The following is a 20,882-nucleotide window of genomic DNA, read 5'->3' as shown; positions in this document are numbered from 1 at the left end:
GTATTTATTGGAATAGAATTGGCCAAATCAAAGCATGGAATCTTGATTTCACAAAGAAAATATGTCTTGGACCTCTTGAAAGAAATAGTGATGTAGCAGAGCAATCCTGTCGATACTCATGTGGATCCAAATATAAAAATTGGAAAGAAATAGGATAGTTCACCGATCGACAAAGGAAGTTAGCATAGATTAGTAGGCAAGCTGATATATATTTCTCAAAAAAGAATTAACATTAGATTTGTTTTAAGCGTCATTAGCTAGTTCATGAACAATCCAACAGAAGAACACAATCCTGGAAAGAGACTATGTTTTCACAGAATTATCACAAAAAATGTATAATTATACATTTTTGCTGACTGGGAAAAAAACCTCTACGGACAGACGATCCACATCTGGGTATTGGCCGTTTGTATGGCTAACCTAGTAACATGGCGTAGCAAGAAACTGAGCAGATACAAAATTTTGGTCTTTGGCCAATGGAAATTGCGAAGGTATATGGCTTCAAATATTGTTGACTAAATTGAAATTAGAAAATCAAGAGATAGTAGAACTGAAGTGTGACACTCAAGCTGGAATCAGTATGGCCGTATGGCCAAGAATCCAGTTCATCGTTATTGAACTAAGCATGTTGAGGTTTATCGCCATTTCATATGTGAAAAGATTGAGAAGGTAATCTTTAAACTTAGCTCCGATCCTAGTCATTCACAAGTTACAGAAATTCCTAAAAAAGACCTTATTTCGATACAATCCAACTTGAAAAAGAACGTTAAATATCCGAAAATTAGATAAAAATGAGCGTCTGAATTATTAGATAGACATTCATCTGCCATTTTATAGTTTAAACTTTTCATAGATTAGATTAAGTTGTTTTATCCACTGATTTGATTTGTGCAAGTATTGGTTGTACTCGGTTTCATTAAAAGAATAAGAATTCATTTTCTTCATCATGTATTCTATCATATAAAACCACACCACGTAAACTTGAAACTGAGAATTGGAGATGCGCGTCATAAGATACAACAGAATTAAAAAAGTGCTAAGTTCAAGCCTGAAACAAATCAAACTTACAAGAGTGAAATAAATTTAACGAATTGGAGACGAGACCATATGATACAACAAAATAAATAGATTGGTAAGTGCAAACCTGAAACAAAGTAAATTTACATCAAGTTTAAAATAAAGATAACCATCAACCAACCATCTCTGTAGTTTCTTTACAATTTTATATGAGAATAGGAATTCATATACAGCAGCTAATGCTGGAATGGTATAGGCTATAAAGCTTGTAAGACTTGTAACAGATTGGAATGTACAATGAATGCCGCTGAGCAGGTTATCCAAACCACTCAAATCCAACGGTTATCTTACTGTATTATGAACGGTCGAATATATTTGCAACAGTGTGCACTAATTTGCATAGGCAGGTTAGTCGAATTTTTTTTCTGAAACTTACGCAAAAACAGATGAAGACCAACATGCCTCAGCCAGTTTATCTTCATCTTTACAAAACTGGGGTCAATGGTATAGCCAGAAACCTCGCACTTTTTGACATACTTAGAAACCATGTCTATTGTCCAGCAACATGCATGTTTTTGCAATAAATGAGTGTTGCAGATCCCAATTCTCTAAATATAGATTCATACCAAAGCCACGTTCTCTTCAAAAGCTGAAAGTCCATTTCCAATATCATTCTTCCAAAGCAGCAATGCGAGAACAAATAAAATGACGGGCCTTTGACAAGATGAAAGATACTTCACTTAGGAGCAACTTGTATGTAGGATAAACATAGTTTCTACACCATTTGCAAGAGCTTGATACGCCCAGATGAATTGGCAGCAACCACCATATTTGATTTCCTTCTCCAGCAAACGCTAGAAACGAACTGTCCATTTGAATCTTCAGTCTCCTTACCAGTTATGGAATCAAAGGAACCAAATTTGTGGGATGTAATGGGCATTGACAGAGATTTGTAATAGGCGAATACCTGCGAACCAATTACTGTGTCATTCAAAAGCTTGAAGATTGACAGGATCCAGCAAAATTTCTATATGATTACATGATATTCAGAATTATGAGGCTACGTTATTTGGACAAGGAATCAACTATTCTTGTTTTTAAAGACTGGGTAATTTAGTAGGATAGAAGCCACGAGCACGAGTAGACACCAAAAAAAACATGTTCAAACATATCGAATAATTTCGATGAACGACAGTATAGTTGAGCTTATAGGACCATTTCAGGATAGAGTTATCTGGATAAGAAAAACCTTGGGCAATGGATTTGTATGATCAAGCGCCACCAAGCAAAATCAATAGAAACCATAACTCACAGCTTCAAAGGCCAATCAATTTAACTTTAGTTCTTTCTAACTGATCACAGCACATTATTTTCTCTCCTTTTTTTTGTTATCACATAATTATACAGAAGTTGAAAGTTTAAACAGACAACCACCTCGTTTGTCTCAGAACCACATGTAATATATCCATCATGAGCTGATAGTCCCACAAAGTTCTGCAAGAGCGGATAGCAGAGTTAGGCAACAAGCAATTTCCTAAGAACTAATAGATGAACATATAAGACACGAAGTCACCAACCTTCTCGTTAGTATGTCCTCTAAGAGTTAATACACAAGCATCCTTTGATAAACAATTGGAGCTAGTCTTATTAAGATCCCAAATTTTTATGGTGTTGTCTGTAGATGCAGAAACAAGAGTTCCAGCATCCAAGAATTTAGCATAACTAACAGTTTTCTCATGGCCAGCCAATATGCACCAAGGAACTGAAGCCTTGCGTAGATCGTAACAATAGGTCTTATAATCAGCAGAGCTAAAAGCCAATAAATGAGCTGAGTCAGCTGAGAATTGCACACAGCACACATTCGCATGGTTCCTGATCGTGCATAAACTGTTTTTCTGCACCAAATGCTAGAAATCAATTTTTTGGACAAGTAAAAAAAAAAAAAAATTAATTGCGGGTAGTGACTAGAATCATCAAGGGATTTAGATACAACTTCAAGGATCATATGGGTTTTGATTCCCAGGTATTAAGATCCACAAAACAACTGGACAACCAACCCATAGAAAGTTACATATATTTTCTTTAATAAAGGCTGTTCGTTATGTCATGTTTTTATAAAGTATAACAACAAGCATTTTACTTCTGGCTCTGATGATTAATATCAAACACACCATACCAACTCAAACAACACTTGTTTTTAACAAAATCATCAAATCTTTACAACTAGCAAGAGCTTGGTAAAAGTTCTAATTCACCTACAACTTTGAACTTATTATCCATTACCCAGTATAGAAGAACAATTACTTGAAACCCAGAAAAAGTGGAAATTCTAGGGAGGGGAAAGCTTTCAACATGTTTAGAAGCATAAAATGCATAAATAAAACAAGAAAAAGCACACCTCACTAATGCTCCAAAGTTTCACCAGACGATCATCACCACCACTTGCTAGTTTCATAGGATTCACACGAGAGAAATCAACAGACCAAACCCTTTCACTATGTTCAATGAAATGTGAAAAACTCTGACCTGTTCCTGCATCCCATAACTGTGACCATTTTGAGCACGTCAAAAAGTAACTCAGACAAAGTAATACAAATCAACATCATTAGTGAGAGGTCAATGTAACAGGATACAAATTTATAATATTCAAAAAGGAAAAGTGGGTTAAATTTTGAAGTACAGTTACTGAGAAAGGATATCTGACGATATGACAAGAACCATATTATTGTGACGTTCGATTTTCATATCCTCTTGAGACATCATACTAATATATGCTTCCACTGCTATGCGAATGCGTGCCAACCACTGTAGCTCTGAGTAATTTCTGGGTAAAGAGTGACCAACTAGTTTGCTGTCAGCAGAACCTCTTAGAACTGTTAATTAAAGAGTTCTTCAAAACAGGTTTACATGGATGTAACAACTATATTATTCTCCTTTCACTGTCATTCCAACGTTCTTTTTTCTGCAAATGCATGCTTCACAGCTCACTCTCATGATCAATTTCTCAGAGTTGCCGGGAAGGCGTAATATGATACATAATCAAATCAAAAGACAAAAAGTAAAGGTTTCAGCCCACACAAGTTATTTTTAGGTTAAGCTAACAATTTAGTAAATATTTCTGCTCTTTCTTTCTATGTCAATCTTTGAGGTTCATGTTCACAGAGAAGAAAATGAGCAGGCCTTGTTCAAGTGTTAAGCAGTGATGTGTATGTCATGATAATGAATAATCCTTTTAGCAGGAGTTGAGCAGTTTCTCGGTATGGATTAATAAATGCTAATACGTAAATGGTTGACACTGTAATATAAAGACAATTTTTAATATATGTCAAAAAGCCATTAACTTCCCGGAAACTTCCAGGAAACAAAGAAAGGTAATGAATGAGACTTTAAATTCAAACAATTACCCACGTATATTTTCATATTTTAAAATTCAAGAACAGAAACTGAGGCTGTGAAAAATAATATAATATTTCCAAGAGAAAGACACTGAGCAAATAACCCACAAACTCAATTTTTGATATGAGTAACATTAGCAACTATAGTATACGTACAACAGTACATATATTTCATTCACAATCACCACAAAGAAAGAAGAGGAAACTCACCTTGACTATGCCTTCATAATCGGTCGAAGCAATATAATTTTTGATGTAGCTATTCCAGCAAATGCAACTAAGTTTTGATTTGTTTGCCATCTCAACAACTGGATAATGAATGTCGACTGAATCATTAAATAGCGCTTCAAATTCAAAAATTTTTATCTTCTTTGACACCAATCCAACAGCTAAGTAGTCCTCATCCCGGTCAAAACTCAAAGAACATATAACATTAGTGAAACTATTAAATTCTCCATTCCGCAAAATCCCACGCACTTTGAATTTGTTATAACGAGCAAATTTGCAGAAACCATCAAAGAAATCACCTAAACGGTCAGCACCATCACCTTTCTCCCTCCCCATTGCGCACCAGTTTTCCCGAGCTTTTAACAGTTCTCTATCCCTGTGAATGGTGGGATTACCATCTGACATCTGAATGTTAGATCTCATGGAAAAGTAAGCACTATCAAGTTTGCTGATGTTACTCATCAACCTTGTTCCTTTATCACCTGGAGGGGTCAACTTTGAGAACACTTTTGAAATTGAATTAGAATACTCGCTGCCACTAGCAGTAAGTGACTCTGGTGCTGATGAAGATAACATTAGTAGCTTTTTAGATCGTCGTTCCTCAACCTCATGAATGTCAGTTTCTAAGCCATGGATTTGTTCCGCCAGATTTGATGCATCCTTCTGTTTTTGCTCACTTAAGGATGAAAGAAAAAACGATAATAATTCTGATTCCCCGTCTTCTTCATCAATGGAAGACAACAACTCACCTCCAGATGAGTCCTGAATTCCACTTATAAATTCAGATTGCAGAACTTCCCTGTTATGCAAAAGTAATCAAAGACATTGAAATTTACATTACAGCGATTAAGGAGTTTTAAGAAAATTGTCACATGGTTAACATACGTTCAGTGAGAAGATTTGTTCAAGACTAGATTATTCATTTACAACACTGGATTCTTTTTTACATTCATAAAACATATGTTTATGAAAGAACTGTTAAGTTTCAGTTCATGCCACTAACATACTGAGATTATCTACTTCTGTATGTGAACATTCGGAGCCAAACCAGACCCCACATTTAATTAGTTTACCAACACCATTATGGCATACAGCTAACAGTACTATAGGAAGACGACAATTGTGGAGATAGAAATTTTGAGAGCAAGAGATTTTAAAATACCTTGCTGTTGGTCGCAATGAAGGTTCAGGATGAAGCAGCCAGAGACAGAACCCAGCTTCCCTGGGATTCTCTGAAAGGAAACTCGGCGGAAGAATCCTATGCCGTAAATCAAGCATCGCAGCAGCATGAGATCTTCCAGTACCAAACGAGCCAAGTAACTAAATTACCATCAATATTAGTATCAAACACATGAACCATATATAATTTTACACATTATAAAGGTTTGAAAATGAAACTTATGTTTTTACTTGAGTAAATGTAAGCTATTAGCTAGATGTTAAGACCTCCGGCCGTAAATTTTAATGCATTACAAAGAGAATATTTTTATTCGGTGTATCGTTGATTTCTCATCAATGATGTCGCACTATACAAATGAGACATTCATAGCTATCACCTTGAAAATTTTCTTTCATTCAGAAAGAAACACTAAAAATGAAGGCCAGATAGGAAAACCATTTAGACAAGGCATCCACAAACCTCAAACAGTAGAACACCCAAGTTATAAATATTTGACGCAAATGTGCAGCCCATCTCTTCGGGACTGGTGTACCACTTCTCTTCCAACACACAACTCGCAGAATCCTGTGATGGATGAGATGGATTGGACACATTATCACTAAAAAAATTTCCCTGGTTTTTAGCTTCTGTTTTGGGGTTGTGCTCTTCATCTACACAATTTCCAGGATCCAGAGGGTCAGAACCATCTACCTTGGAAAATTTTTTGAATACAGACATATTGCCAGATCTGGATGGAAATTGGGGCCACCTTTGAATAAATTTCATACCTTCACTTATTTTCCGCTTCTTCCAAGCCTGGTTGCCCAACAGATGCATGTCTTGATGTACAGGTCTCTTGTCATTTTGATTATGATGTGACTGGTGAATCACTTGATCTGCTGTGTTTGCTGAGGCCTTAGCACATACAAATGACCCTAGATACATGATCTCAGATGATCCCAACAACTTGAAGCAGGAAGGCCTCAATTCTTGCAAAGAAACTCCCTGGTAGTGCAAAAAATCCACAAGACCCAGAACCTGTCTAAATATACACAAGCTACCCACTTTATTTTCCTTGTTTCGGCCTGTTTCTAGCCACTCTCTCAAACTGATTCCATCACCATTATCTTTAGAACTGGGAACAGATGATGACTCAGAAATACCATGTGAAGTACGTGAAACAGGTTGCATGGTCGGGCTTAGTGAAGCAACGGAATTTTTAAAACCAGCAGCACTAGGCTTTGGACAATCCTGGATCCGGGACTCTGTAATAGATCCTCTGCAAGCACCAGCTTTATGTATTACACCCTTTCCTCCCAAAGTACTTTTTATGAAGTATTCAGAGAATCCAGACTTAGATAAAATTTTTGTCCGGATGCCTCCCAGAGAGTTCAACGTATCTCCGGAAGCAACTTCATCGTCATTACTTGGTAAATTGTTCGCGACTTCATTATGATCAAAGTTTGGTTTCGTTTTATTTTGATCTAGAAGCCGAGAAAATAAACTGTCGTCTTCATCCTCCCAGGCACTTGACGTTGCTTGACTTTGTTCTTTGTATCCAATTTGTCCATGGAGGTTGCTAACCTCGGATTCGCCAGCCATATGATGCAAATGCTGCCACTGGCTTTTCCTGGTTTGCGTTCTTCCTTTAGTATTCGAAGTACCCACTAAAGTCAACTTTTCTCCATAACTTTTCAGAATCAACTCTTTAACCATAACCCCTGCACCGTTGACACATCGAGGACTAACGTCTGCATTATCAGAAGAATCAATTCTGTCTAGGTCTTTTGCATCCAGAATATCTGTATACAACTTTCTTGCACTCTCATGATAATCATTCGTACTGGGAGTTAACATTTCATTTGATTGAAACATGCTGGAGCTTCCAGGCTCCAATGAGACCTCGTCATACTCTTTATTTCGAATATGCGTGTCACTAACAGGTTCGACCAGATCATCACCAATTGCTTCATCCATGCTGTCTACGATATTCTCATACTCAACTTATTGCCTTGCACAGAAAAATAAAGCCATGACATCAGGATATGGTATTATTACATTTAGATTATATATTCAATTTGCTGGATGAAGATTAAGAGAAAGAGAATTATAATGATAAAAACAGCATAAATAACAATGGACATGTATATCGATTAAACAGTTTGATATAGATTATTTTAACCTACAGGTTAAAGATACAGAATTCCAAGCCCTCATATTCCAAACAAAACAATGTTGCCTAAAGGTTTCGTAGCCAAATAATTAATAACGAAAATAACAGACAAAAACAGCATCATTAAAGTGAATTTTTTTAACTATAATTGTAGTGCAACAAAAGTTCGAAGGAAATTAATCAAACAACTAATCCAGCTACAATTTAGTTTCATAGCTGAAATATCACACTAACCAAATGTGTGTAGCCAACCTAAAATTAACTCCTTATACTATTTAATGTCCAGTGAGCTTGATGTGAAAATCAAAATCATCACACGGCAGAGCAACCTAAAGGTCCGTGTTGCAGATCTTTAATTAGCATTAGTTCAAACAAAAACAGAATGATGTGATGCATTAAATTTATCTAAGTAACAAGTACAGATGCTGTGAACTGACCAATTTCATCGTCTATGCTTTTGAGAATTTCCAATTTTATCATAATTTTTAATGGAAAAGCGAAACAATTTATCAAAAAATAGTAGTAGGTTGCATTTGGATGGCTTGATATGATTAATAACCCAATGCAATCAAATGTTTGGTTGCAATTTTGTGTATTGATTACTTGTCTCGCGTCAATCAAATCATTAGTTATTATCCCACACCAATCAAATCATTGAATTAAAATTACAACATTATCATTTATATATTTCTTTTATTTATATTCATTAATTACTGAAAAAAGACAAAAATGTAATTTATCATATTTCTCATATTAATCAATCAACCAAAATATCCTACACAAATATTTTAACAATCGCAATATTATTTATCTATACAAACTCATCAATACAACTGAATGGACCCTTATATTAGCTATTAACTATATACTACAGATAATGATAAATATGTTGAGCCTGAACCCTAAATCGTTCATATGGAATATTCATGACTTGTTTAGTATAACTATACAAACAAAATATTGTATTCCCTTTAACAGATTTGTATTGTGAATTAGTTATTAGTTTTCGTTTCCTTTTTGAAAGTTGGAATGATTGAATTGACAAGAGAAGATTAATTTCTTGATAATACCTTCCTTCCTTTTGATAATTTATTCTTTTACATATACAAGTGTAGGACTTTATAGGACTTTATTATATTATAAATTAGACTTAATAATATGGATCCTATCTGAATTTCTTCGAATTTTGACCACCTTCTTAAAAATTTGATTATTTATGTGGGATCTATAATACAAATTTTTTAAATATATCTAACGCTTCAAGGGAAAAATAAATATCTTCGACATTGAGGGGGTCAAGCAAGCCCCTCAAGAAGGGGTAGCTCCACCCATGAACATAATTAATTTTCCCCTTGCCTATCTAACCATAAACACAAGCTAAAATAAACTTGAATATATAATAAATGACAACGAAGATACTAGAACGCAAGAAACACGGACATGTGAGCAACTGTAGGTTGCTAAAATGTTGTGTTTTCCGCATTAGCACAAGGCAGTGACAATAGCAGTGGTTGTTACCCTCCTAAATTTGCTCCTCAACGCTTTGGAAAATTTCAAATTTCGTCCCACTTCATTAGGTACATTCTTGGCCCCTTTATTTAGTTTTTAGCTCCATTACTAGGGTGTACCATAAGAAATGGAAACAGCAGTTTTCGAATACAAACAAAAGAAAACGAACAGCTTGTTCTCACATGACCGCAGCATATCGAACGATAAGAACGGAGCATTAAAAGATAATATGAAAAAAGAGTGAAAACCCAGAAATAAAAAACAAAAGTTAAAATAATATGAAAGAGGAGTTCAAAAATCTGAAACTTCATTCCCAAAAATAAATTAAAAGGCAAAAATTTACCCAGAAACTTACATCACGCAACAGAACACGCGATCATATCAAAATCCTCAATTTAATTTCCATAATCAAGCAAGACTTAACATTCAGTAGTGCACAAGAATTGTCCAAAACGCTAAGGACTCAATATCTCTTTCAATAAAGCTGAACACAAAGTACACTATATTAAACTAAACGTGAAAGGGGGGAAACATAAAAAAAAAATTGAAATTTAAGTCAGAGAGTGAGTTGAAACACACCTCAGAAATGAAGAGCGATGTCGGACCAGATTGAAAGAAGACATAAAATGGGGAAAATTGTGTGCCATGGAAATAATGAAAACCCTAATTTTAATTTAAAGAGTTGGTTGGTGGCACGATAGAGATATGGGACTTCCATCATATGGCAAAAAAACATTCGCTCTTTAATTGTCATTAGTCAAATTTAAACATGTAATCTAACCAAAAGGTTTATATTTTCATTTGAGTCTCATTTTAATATATTTAGTTTCAAGAATTTAATGATATTATATAATGACAAAGAAAACATGATAGTCAACTTTTTATTACTTATACACAAAAACTCATATTATTTGTAAGATGGATCTCATACACAATACGATCAGACCTATTAAAATATATTATTTTTATGTCAAAAGTATTAATGAAGTCATCCATTTTCACATATATATAAATTAATGAGACGGTCTTACATGAAACTTACTCTTACTTATTAGTAGTGCAAAATGCGAGGATACAAATTAGAAAAATATAAGCATTTTGTAAGACAGATTAATAGGTTTTTATTTTTGAAATGGATTGACTAGATCTATGATTATCATAAAAATAGTTTTTTTACCATAAAAAATAATATTTTTCAGAAATTGAACCGAACAGAAGATCTACCGTATAAAATTAATGCAAAGTGTTTGAGTTACAAAAGACTGTACATTGGCAAATGACGTGGCTATTTATGGGGCCACAAATGTACTCGCTTGCTATTGGTTTATTTAAGCCACGCCATCAGATAAAATGTACTGAATCAATTAGGAATTGAATTGGCCAATCATAACACGCGGATTTATGTGAATTCAGAAAATTTACGCGGCACATGTCGACTGTCTATTTTTTTATTTATATTAATAATTTTTCCATTTATAAATAAAAAAAATTCACTCACATCTCCGTTTTCGTTGTTATTTACTTCATATTTTTCTTTTTTTATACAAGATATTCGTGCTAAACAAAAATACGAAGTTCATTAATTTTTTAAAAAAAATTTGGATTCATATTTCAGTAAGAATATCTCATATAAAATGCACCCTCCACCCACACCATTCAAACATTACATATATTGTTTAAATGAATCTCTTGTTAAACGGTCTCACAAATCTTTATTAGTAAGATTAAGTCAATTTTACTTATATTTATAATTAAAAATAATATTTTTTATTAATAATTCAAATAAAATATCAATTTCACGAAATTCACATATAAATATTATACATTTATTCTTAAATTGTGTATATTTATATTTTTTAATATATTTAATTAAAATTATAGTAAAAAAAATAAAATAAATAATACCCATTGCCAAAATACTTATTCATAAAAACGAGAGACTATAAAAGTAACAGAAAGATCCCTACAGCAAAGCATTCAAATTCACATTAATCTGTGTTCATCTCTCGCCAGCGCCCGAATTATTTATGCACCTTCTCATTCAGAAATATCCCAAGGTCCTCGCCGACGTTCTTGATTAGCGGTGCCAAATTCTGGAACCACTTTTTGTGCACATGAAGAACCTTGTCGGCCTCCAGTTTTTCACTCCTCAACTTCTTCATAGCAATATTAGCTTCAATATGTCCACGACTTAGTTTCTCCACGATCTGGAAAGCCTCCATTTTTTGTCTCTTTAGTTCCTCCACAATCTGACCAGTTTCTGGTAATTTGCGCTTCATCCTCTCCATAGCCACTTTCGTCTCAAAATTTTCCCGCGAGGCCTCTTTTATAACCTGGACATACTCGATCAGTCTGCGCTTTAGCCTCTCCTCGTTCTGACGGGATTCAGATAGTTCACTTCTCATTTGTTCATTGATTCGTTGGGCTTCCGATCTCTTCTCCCATAACTTGAAAAGCTCCAGGTTCATCTTTGTCACCCTCAAATCGAAAAGCTTGATCTTTTCTTGATACACATCAAGAGTCCGATCGTTCTCCGACACTTTACTTTTCAGCTCACAAATAATCTTCTCGCTTTCGTTTATCCTATCAATCAACTCTTTCTTCTCCTCTGTCAACTTTGTGTTTTTCACCTTCAAATCCTCCCGTTCATTTTCGCTCTTATGTAACTTCTCTTCAAGATACATATCATCTGGATCCAGTTTAACGCTTCCGAGCCCGAGTTTCGTTTGCTTTTCGATGTTCATTAAAATGTTCTGGACATCATTAAGCCTACCTTCACGAACCAAGCATTCGATGAGTTTCACCAGCTGCGGGATCGGTGATCTTGAAGGGGTTTCAAGGATCATTTTTCCAGAATTCAATGTACTCATTTTTTTATGTTTTCTTGCAGAACAAACTGAAATGGAGATCAAACAAAAGCAAAAAATAAAAATAAAAGTTCAAATCTTTTCTCCAAGAAAGAACACACGCAACACGGAGCCCTACGAGATAAAACTCGAAGAACCCTCCTGATACCTTAAACAAAAATTGACCTTTTGCATCAGATTCTCTGCATGCATCTTTGTGTCTGTGCGTGTGTGTATGACAGATTGAGAAATGGATGTGCTCCAGAGCCTGCCCGTGAGGGTGATTATATACTACTCTCCAAGCGCCACGTGGGACCCGCATGTGTGAGTAGGACGCCGCTGTCTTCGTGCGGACACGGACACGGATACGGACACGTGCAACAACTTCTACGTTTAAAAAAGTGATTAAATTTATCGATTACGAATAAATTATGAAATATAAAAAGTTGGAAGTGTTTTGAAACAAAATTGAAACATTGGAAATCAGATATGTGCAGTATTTGATAAATAAGTTATTCTAATATCTTTTTATCATAATCATTTTTATAGAATTGTAGAAGTAGCATCCTACCAATTTCTGAATTTCAATTAAATTATGTACAAGCTAACTTATAATCTAAGTTTCAGAAATTTTAAAAAAATGATTTTTTATGCCAAAAAATCAATATATAATAACGTATTTTAGTCATGGCAAACATTCTCTTATCAATTGTTAGATTACATTAATCCTTTTATAAAATAAAAAAGAAGATTACTGATTATATGAATCCTTAGTACACAGATTATGAAAGATTTGTAGATTTAATGTACATTAACAATATTGACAACTATTTTATCATTGTAATTATAAGAGAATCAGGACATTAGATTATGCAGTCAAACCAATAAGATTTTGTTTTCAAGAGAACTTTGTGCACAAAATGCACGAGATTTTGCATTATCTGTATGAAATTGGATTTAAAAAAAAAAATCGATAGCATTTTTGCATTGGATTGCTATTTACAGTGAATAAATTGTTTGAATAAATGCTAATAATTTTGTATCTTACCAAATAAAAAATATGTGTAGATTATTAGGATTTTAAAAAATGGGAAGGGCGATGTGTAAATTAAGTATTTTCAAAAACTAATTGTATTTCGATCGAGTCATTGAAATATAATTCGTGATTTTTATTTTCATTGTTGAATAAATTAAATAGAGAAATATTAAATCCTTCTTCTAATTATTTACATTATAATTATATATATCACAATATAAGTATCAAATATATTTGAATTTCTTTTATGTAAGTTATCTAAACAATAAAAAATATTAAATCCGTGGATTTCAAATCCTTGCATGCAAACACAATGATTAAAAAAAGTTGGTCATGCTATTTACTAATTACCTATAGTTTTATTTAAACCCAACAAATAATTAACATAAACGTTTTTATAAAATCTTTTTTTTTTAATGTTATAAAAGTTTTTTTTTAAATAAATATGTGTTTGGACAACCATTCTATAAAAAAGTTTTAAAAGTTCTAAAAACATTAAAAAATATCATCTATCAATTAATTGTCCTTTAAAAATTGTACTTGGAGAACATATTTTTAAAAAACATAGCTTTTTACAAAAATATTGTTTACACATATTTTTAGTTTTTTCGCTTATAAATTTTTTTTAGAGTACTTGTCCAAACATGATATGTCCTCTATGTTTGTATGTAAAACTTCTGATCTAGACTTGTTCTATGATATAATTCGTATAAAAGTTAAGTTTAAATTAATTTAAAGTTTACTATATTATCTAGTTGTATCGCGTAGTTATATATTTTAAAAAGAAAACCTGAAAAGAAAAAAAAAAACAACTATGATATGATATGGATCAGATCTCTTGTGACATGGTCTCACGAATCTTTATCTGTGAGACGTATCAACTTTACCATTATTCATAATAAAAAATAATACTCTTAGCACAAATATTTTTTCATGGATGATCCAAATAAGATATCTGTCTCACAAAATACGATCCGTGAGACTGTTTCACATAAATTTTTGCCTATGATATGATATTTTAAACGAATATATAGGAGGCCATTAAATGACTATTTAAAGATTGAACAAATTTACCAGAACTCAGCAACTACCATGGCTTTTTCTTTCAACAAATTGCATGAATTCCATGGATGACAAATGTAGAATTTCAATTTTTCTTCCTTCGGGCGGGTGCATGGGGGTTCTGTCGATGTTATATGTGGGGACAGTGCCTCTACAAGATTAGGGCCGTTGATTTTAAAGAATTTGGTGCACCACGCATATGAATTGGTAGATCCCGCATATATGTGGTTAAATTTGGGCCTTTGATGTTCTCATGGGGGCAGTGCCCCATGAGGTAAGATGAAATATTCCGGTACATGGGGTTATATTATTGACATTTATTTCTCTTATCAAGCGTAAAAATTATATTATATCATGCAAATAGTCTACGCAACAAATATAATATTAATCAAACTCGCTACACGAAATAAACTAATCAATTCACTTGTTTGATTTCATTGGTTAACGCTTTATAATATATAGATATAGAATCGTGATTAAAAAAAATATTTTTTTATATGTGCTTTAGAGAACTAAAATTTATAAAATACATATAGATGCGAACTTGCATGATTAATATATACTAGTGTAGTGTACAGACGTACGCGTTGCGTGCTTTTATAATATTTTTTATAATTCATTTTATTTATATTTAAATGAGGATCAAAATATAATTATAAGAAATAGTGAGGGACTACACTGTAATTTTGATATATAAATTAAAAAATAAATTGAAAAATAAAAAATTGACCTCAGTAGGAATTGAACCGATAACCTAAACCTCAAGTGACAATAATTCTATCCATTGAACTACATATAACTTACATTAAAATTTTAATATTTTATATATATATATATATATATATATATATAATTAATAAAACAGACCATGACACCAAAGTTAGTTACTCTAAGTGCCTCAAACTTAATAAAGTAGTATAGATTAATTAAATTAAATATGTTAAGAGTGGGTTTCATGTGACACCGTATCACGGATCCTAATATGTTGACGAGTCAACCCTACCCATATTCACAATAAAAGGTAATACTCATAGCATAAAACATAATATTTTTTTCACGAATGACCTAAATAAGAGATCCGTCTCACAAATACGACCCGTGAGATCGTCTCACACAAGTTTTTGCCATGTGTTAAATACCTAAACTTACACAAATTTTGAGAAAATAGTCAAAATTATATATCTCGGTAAAACATGTGATCTAAATATAATTGAAAAGGACTTCAAAAACGAGAAACAATTTAATATTTCTAGTAAATATATAGGACCAGTTTTAATTTATATATGTCTACATTTAAAATTTAATTCACACTGGACCAAATTTTCCTGTCCCGAGTCTTAGGTATTGGGCTCAAATTTAAAGAAAATTGGGCCCACGGAAAAATAGGAACAAAAGCCCAAGGAAAAGGGAGCATGTGTGTGTGTGTTAAATAATTAGTCTCTACATTTAGATTTAAAAATATGTTTTAGAAAGGGGTTTTTCTCAAGCTATATTTACGAAAAATAATTTTTTTTAAATTTTATATATGACAGTGAAAAAAAAGCTATTTTAAAAAATATAAAAAATATTATAAGCATCGACCTAATTGTTTTATAATTCTTGGTCCTACCAAGCACTTTACCTATAATAATTGTGCATTCAAGTGGAGTTGTTTAGTCCCTTTCTACATTGTTGTGACCTGTGGGGAAAAAAGAGCCAGACAAGAATTGTCGGTGGTTTCTTTCTAATGTTGAAATAAAAATAAACATATTGATAACCAATCATCATTTTCTTTATTATATTTTTAATTATTATTTTTAGTTGACTTAATATTTTCATTATCATTTATAACGATATACCAAATTTAATTTTCATTCGGTTTAAATATTATCTTTTGGTCAATACTTCTTTGAGTATGTCTATTATAAAACGATCTCACTTATCTTTATCTGTGGACGGGTCAACCTTACCGATATTCACAATAAAAAGTAATTATCTTAGCATAAAAAGTAATAATTTTTCATAGATAACCGAAATAAGATTTTCGTCTCACAAAATACGACCCGTTTTAAAATATTTATATTTTCCGTTTTAATTGGTTATATAATAATGTGATATTATTTTCAAAAAAAATTGTTCACATTTTTAGATTTTCAATTTATATCAACTACTTGGAAATGAAAAATGGTATTTATTCTAGAGAAAATAAAGTATATTCATCGTTGGATTAATAACGTGAAATAAATAAACGGATGAATGTGTAAGACAATTGAATAACAAAATTATCCTTCAAAATTTAGGTAAAAGAGTAATTCTCCTGTGAGATGGTCTCACGAATGTTTATCTGTAAAATGTGTCAACTCTATTGATATTCACAATAAAAAATAATATTATTAGAATAAAAAGTAATATTTTTTCATGGATGATCTAAATAAGATATTCATCTCACAAAATACGACTCATGAGACTGTCTCACATAAGTTTTTAGTTAGATAAAATTGATGTCCTGAAATGAGGTAGATACACAATTAATATTATTGTGTCGGGACGAAACACTACTGCATTCTATTTTTGTCTGTATATTTTCAAATAATCTAGTTTTATCATGAGACATTCTCATAGATTTATTGAGATATATTAAACCGATTCAACATAGGATAAAAAGTAATATTTTTCATATAAGAAAAACCATTTGAAAAACATTTTTACTCGTTCCAAAAAATAAAAGCATTCTTAATGCTCCGTTTGGATAAGTACTTTAAAAACAATTTTAAAATTTTATAAGTGAAAAAACTTAAAATATGTATTTGATAAGATTTTTGAAAAATACTTTTAAAAAAATCTTATCAAAATATGATTTTGAAGAACAATCGAAAGATATTTTGTAATGTTTTTTATAAACAAAGATAACGATAGAAATAAAAAAAAATATTTATTTTCAATTGTAAAAATATTTTATAGAATAATTATTTTAATGCATATTTATTTTCAAATATTTTATAAGAAATTCGTAAATACATTTTTATAAAAACTTATTCAAACAAAATGGCAAGTTAATTATCAACAGTAATCTACGGATTATGCTCTGAGAATCCACCGTTCCAGTCTCCGTGATCGCGGAGAACGAGCTTAGACTTAAATAGACTGAGAGCTAAAAATCCCTCGAAATACGAGAAATGGTTAAAAAAATGTACAGCTGGAAATCTTGGTGGCGATCTGTGAGCAAGAACAATTTCTTTGTTTTAAAGTTTGGGGTCTCAATTCTTCTAGTGGGTCTTGGATTTGCGCTGCTTTATAATCGATCCTCGGATTTTTCCTCAGTTTCAGACACTCCTTTTCTTGAAAACACCCAGGTTTCGCAACCTCCTCTTATTTCTCTAAATTCCCAAGAAAGTGGAGATCAGATTCCTTCCCAAGGTGAGATGCCTTTATTTTCGTTTATATAATTTATTGGTTGAGTGTAATGCATAAAGAATTGCAGTTGAATTTCAGTGAGCAAGATTTAGGTGATGAAAAAAGACTTCATTTTTTTACTACATTATGAAAGAAGTTCGGAGTGAATCAGTGTAAGACCTTTACAGTATGGAATTTTTACCTTTACGTGTGTTCAGGTGGATTTGTTTCACTTAGAAACATTTCTTGTTTTCTGTTTGTTTGGTGAATTATGTGCTATTCCAGGTTGATTATTTTCTGGCTTTTGTTTAATTTGCACCGTCCATTTTACTTATTTACCAAAAATTATCTACAGGATATGAGGTAAAGTCCATTGATAGCTCAGGGAAGTGTAATCTATTTGTTGGGGATTGGGTTCCTTATCAGGGAGAACCTCTTTACACTAACAACAGTTGCAGCTTCATCGAAGAACACCAAAATTGTATGAAAAATGGGCGACCAGACAAGGATTATCTTCATTGGAGGTGGAATCCTCTTAATTGTGAGTTGCCTAGGCTTGAGCCGGAGAGGTTTCTCGAGCTAATGAAGAACAAGAGTTTGGCATTGATCGGTGATTCAATATCTCGAAACCATGTGCAATCACTGCTCTGTATGCTCTCGACGGTAAATCTTTATAAATTATTGCTATTTAAACTCTTTTTTGTCGAAATAAATAATTGAATCTTGGTATATATCAAAGGCCTAGCATTTTTATCTCGGTTCTACTATGAAGAGTAAAAATATAATTTTGAGTGCTCTAGCACCCATGTTTACTTTGCATGTTCTTAAATGACGTTGCAATTTTTTTAATCTAATTTTTCTGGGAAAAATGATGACATAATGGATCGTTTATTTTTGTTTTCTTGATGTTTTACCTTGTAAAACGTGTTCTTATCTTTTGCTTGCTTGTTTTCATTTCGAAGCCGAGTTTTTTTTTTTTTTTGTTGGAAGACTGAGTTGACTTTGGAAACACAATCAGAGGCGTTGATTCAGAAACTTTGGAAACGCAATCATAGGCTTTGATTCAGAATTTTAGATCAATCATTTTGTTTTACATTCAGCATTCATCTAAACTAGTTCTTTGGAGTAGCTGGTTCCCATGGATGCTCTTCCAGTTGCGTCATCGTATTTAGCTATTGCAGAAACAATTTTCATTTGCTGGGGCTAAGTAGCGGAACATTTTCGGGCTTCTGAATGAAATTAAATAGAATTTCTTCCACATTTTTTTGAACTTTATCTTTGTTGTTTTTTATTTTTAAATGTTAAAATATATCATAAGTATCAATCCTTAAACCTTTAGAAAGTAGTCGAGGCTCGGTTTTGAATGTAAATGGAACTAACATTTTCGAACTGCCCACTATCTTTTTACCTCTTTCAGTTATTATTTACTGATCACCCTCAACATGCTTGCTCTGGTTCAATTCTTTTATTTCTATTGCAAAGAAAAAGTGAAAAATAAAACAATTTCCTTGTTCTTTTCCTACGCAACTTGGGCATAATAATTTAAAATGAGGGTATGTACTCATTCCTCAATCCTCAGCTACTTCACATGGAGAGCAGTTTTGGTATATCCTTTTGGAGGTTAGCATATTGTTATAGTAATCATGTATTCCCTTACACATGTCATCCACCATTCTACCGTATGGTTCAAGTTTCAACGAGATCTAGTAGATGATACTTGGTGGATATTTATGTTGTTTAACTTGCAATTTTGTCTGGTCTTTGCATCTCGAGCTTGTTTGGACGAAGTTTTTATAATACCTCTTGAATTTGTTAAATGGATAATGAAAGCTCGAGTTTTTTTCTCTTCAGGTCGAAAATGCTGTTGAAGTTTACCATGATGAAGAATACAAATCCAGAAGGTGGATCTTCCCCTCGTACAATTTCATGGTCTCTGTTATCTGGTCCCCTTTCCTTGCTAAAGCTCTCATCTTTGAAGACGTGAATGGTGTCTCCACATCTGAAATTGAACTCCATCTTGATGAACTTGACCAAAGCTGGACCAAGCAGTTTGATACCTTCGATTACATGATATTTTCCAGTGGAAAATGGTTCATCAAAGGCACAATCTACTACGAAAACAACCACATACTAGGCTGCCACTACTGCCCCAAAAGAAACTTCACTGAGCTCGGGTTCAACTTCGCCTTTCGAAGAGTCATCAACAACGTTTTTGACTATATCGTCCAATCAAAGCACAAGGGAATTATATTTTATCGGACATTGACACCAGATCACTTTGAGAACGGCCAATGGTTCAGTGGTGGAACGTGCAATAGATCATTACCATCAAAGGGAGGTGAATTCGAGTTGAATGAGATGGACCAGTATCTGCGAAACATTGAGCTAGGTGAACTTGAGAAGGCACTGCGTAAAGCTTCTGAAAACGGCGTAAATCTAAAACTTTTCGATGTTACCAATCTTTCCTTGTTGAGACCGGACGGACATCCGGGGCCGTACAGATTTTTTCAACCATTTGCCAAGGATAAGAATGGTGAAGTTATAAACGATTGCCTGCATTGGTGCTTGCCTGGCCCTATAGATTATTGGAACGATCTTTTGATGGAAATGGTCAAGGATACATATGCATGAACATGCGAACACTAATTCATACATATTCTTACATCTTGTAATGATTCGTTTCTTGTATCTTAGGAGATATTGAGTGGACTTGTCTATTCGAATTTATATTCCCTTTGATTTTATTTTATTAAATAGTTAGTTGTATTTTTCATCACATATTGTTAGGTATTTTTAATTTTTCTAAAAGAAAAAAATGGACACCAACGATTATTCGTTTCTTATATATATCAGCTTTAAACAAGGATCAGTTCTAATATATATATATATATATGCATATAGTAACACAAGAATTTTTACTTTAAAACTATAAAAATAGATTAAATTTATTAAATCATATTTACATCTTTAAAATTTTTAAATCCGGTTTGATTATTTTTCAAATGGTCAACAATACAAAAATGCAATTCTCAAGAGCAGTAGTGACCCATGAATCCAGGTACCTCTACAGCCCTACACTAATGTG

The 20,882-nt window shown here is 32.8% G+C and overlaps 2 protein-coding genes across 5 annotated transcripts; one reads left to right on the top strand and one right to left on the bottom strand.

Annotated features, from left to right (window-relative positions):
• Nucleotides 1-1,108: 1,108 nt before the first annotated feature.
• Nucleotides 1,109-10,198, bottom strand: LOC140831185 (protein SPA1-RELATED 2-like). Of its 4 annotated transcripts, none has more exons than XM_073194988.1 (9): nt 10,061-10,198; nt 6,588-7,810; nt 6,280-6,470; nt 5,803-5,960; nt 4,623-5,439; nt 3,416-3,562; nt 2,595-2,912; nt 2,452-2,511; nt 1,109-1,984 (listed from the first exon to the last, which is right to left on the bottom strand). In XM_073194988.1, the coding sequence occupies exons 2-9, from the start codon at nt 7,774-7,776 to the stop codon at nt 1,793-1,795; spliced, it is 3,072 nt and encodes a 1,023-aa protein (XP_073051089.1). In that variant the 5' UTR covers nt 7,777-7,810; nt 10,061-10,198; the 3' UTR covers nt 1,109-1,792. The 4 variants fall into 4 exon arrangements, with proteins under 4 accessions (XP_073051089.1, XP_073051087.1, XP_073051088.1 ...); XM_073194986.1 differs by adding an exon at nt 9,825-9,965 and having other exon boundaries at nt 6,280-7,810; nt 10,061-10,165; XM_073194987.1 differs by adding an exon at nt 9,837-9,965 and having other exon boundaries at nt 6,280-7,810; nt 10,061-10,165.
• Nucleotides 10,199-17,472: 7,274 nt separating this feature from the next.
• On the top strand, nt 17,473-20,534 carry LOC140831184 (protein trichome birefringence-like 24). The gene is made up of 3 exons (XM_073194984.1): nt 17,473-17,821; nt 18,153-18,460; nt 19,649-20,534. The coding sequence occupies exons 1-3, from the start codon at nt 17,581-17,583 to the stop codon at nt 20,426-20,428; spliced, it is 1,329 nt and encodes a 442-aa protein (XP_073051085.1). The 5' UTR covers nt 17,473-17,580; the 3' UTR covers nt 20,429-20,534.
• Nucleotides 20,535-20,882: the final 348 nt, after the last annotated feature.

This window comes from Primulina eburnea, chromosome 4 (assembly GCF_022965805.1).
Source record: "Primulina eburnea isolate SZY01 chromosome 4, ASM2296580v1, whole genome shotgun sequence".
Lineage (NCBI taxonomy): Eukaryota > Viridiplantae > Streptophyta > Magnoliopsida > Lamiales > Gesneriaceae > Primulina > Primulina eburnea.
Note: the sequence above shows the minus strand (reverse complement) of the source record. Positions and strands in the feature narration are given on the sequence as shown.

Bases quoted from the DNA above. Each gene is read 5' to 3' on its own strand.
- LOC140831185 (XM_073194985.1), bottom strand. From the start codon at position 7,776: ATGGATGAAGCAATTGGTGATGATCTGGTCGAACCTGTTAGTGACACG. The intron at 5,961-6,279 runs GTTTGTGGATGC...ATGGTAATTTAG, and splicing joins TGGGTGTTCTACTGTTTGAG to TTACTTGGCTCGTTTGGTAC. The intron at 2,913-3,415 runs GTGTGCTTTTTC...CATTTGGTGCAG, and splicing joins AACTTTGGAGCATTAGTGAG to AAAAACAGTTTATGCACGAT.
- LOC140831184 (XM_073194984.1), top strand. From the start codon at position 17,581: ATGGTTAAAAAAATGTACAGCTGGAAATCTTGGTGGCGATCTGTGAGC. The intron at 17,822-18,152 runs GTGAGATGCCTT...AATTATCTACAG, and splicing joins AGATCAGATTCCTTCCCAAG to GATATGAGGTAAAGTCCATT. The intron at 18,461-19,648 runs GTAAATCTTTAT...TTTTCTCTTCAG, and splicing joins TGCTCTGTATGCTCTCGACG to GTCGAAAATGCTGTTGAAGT.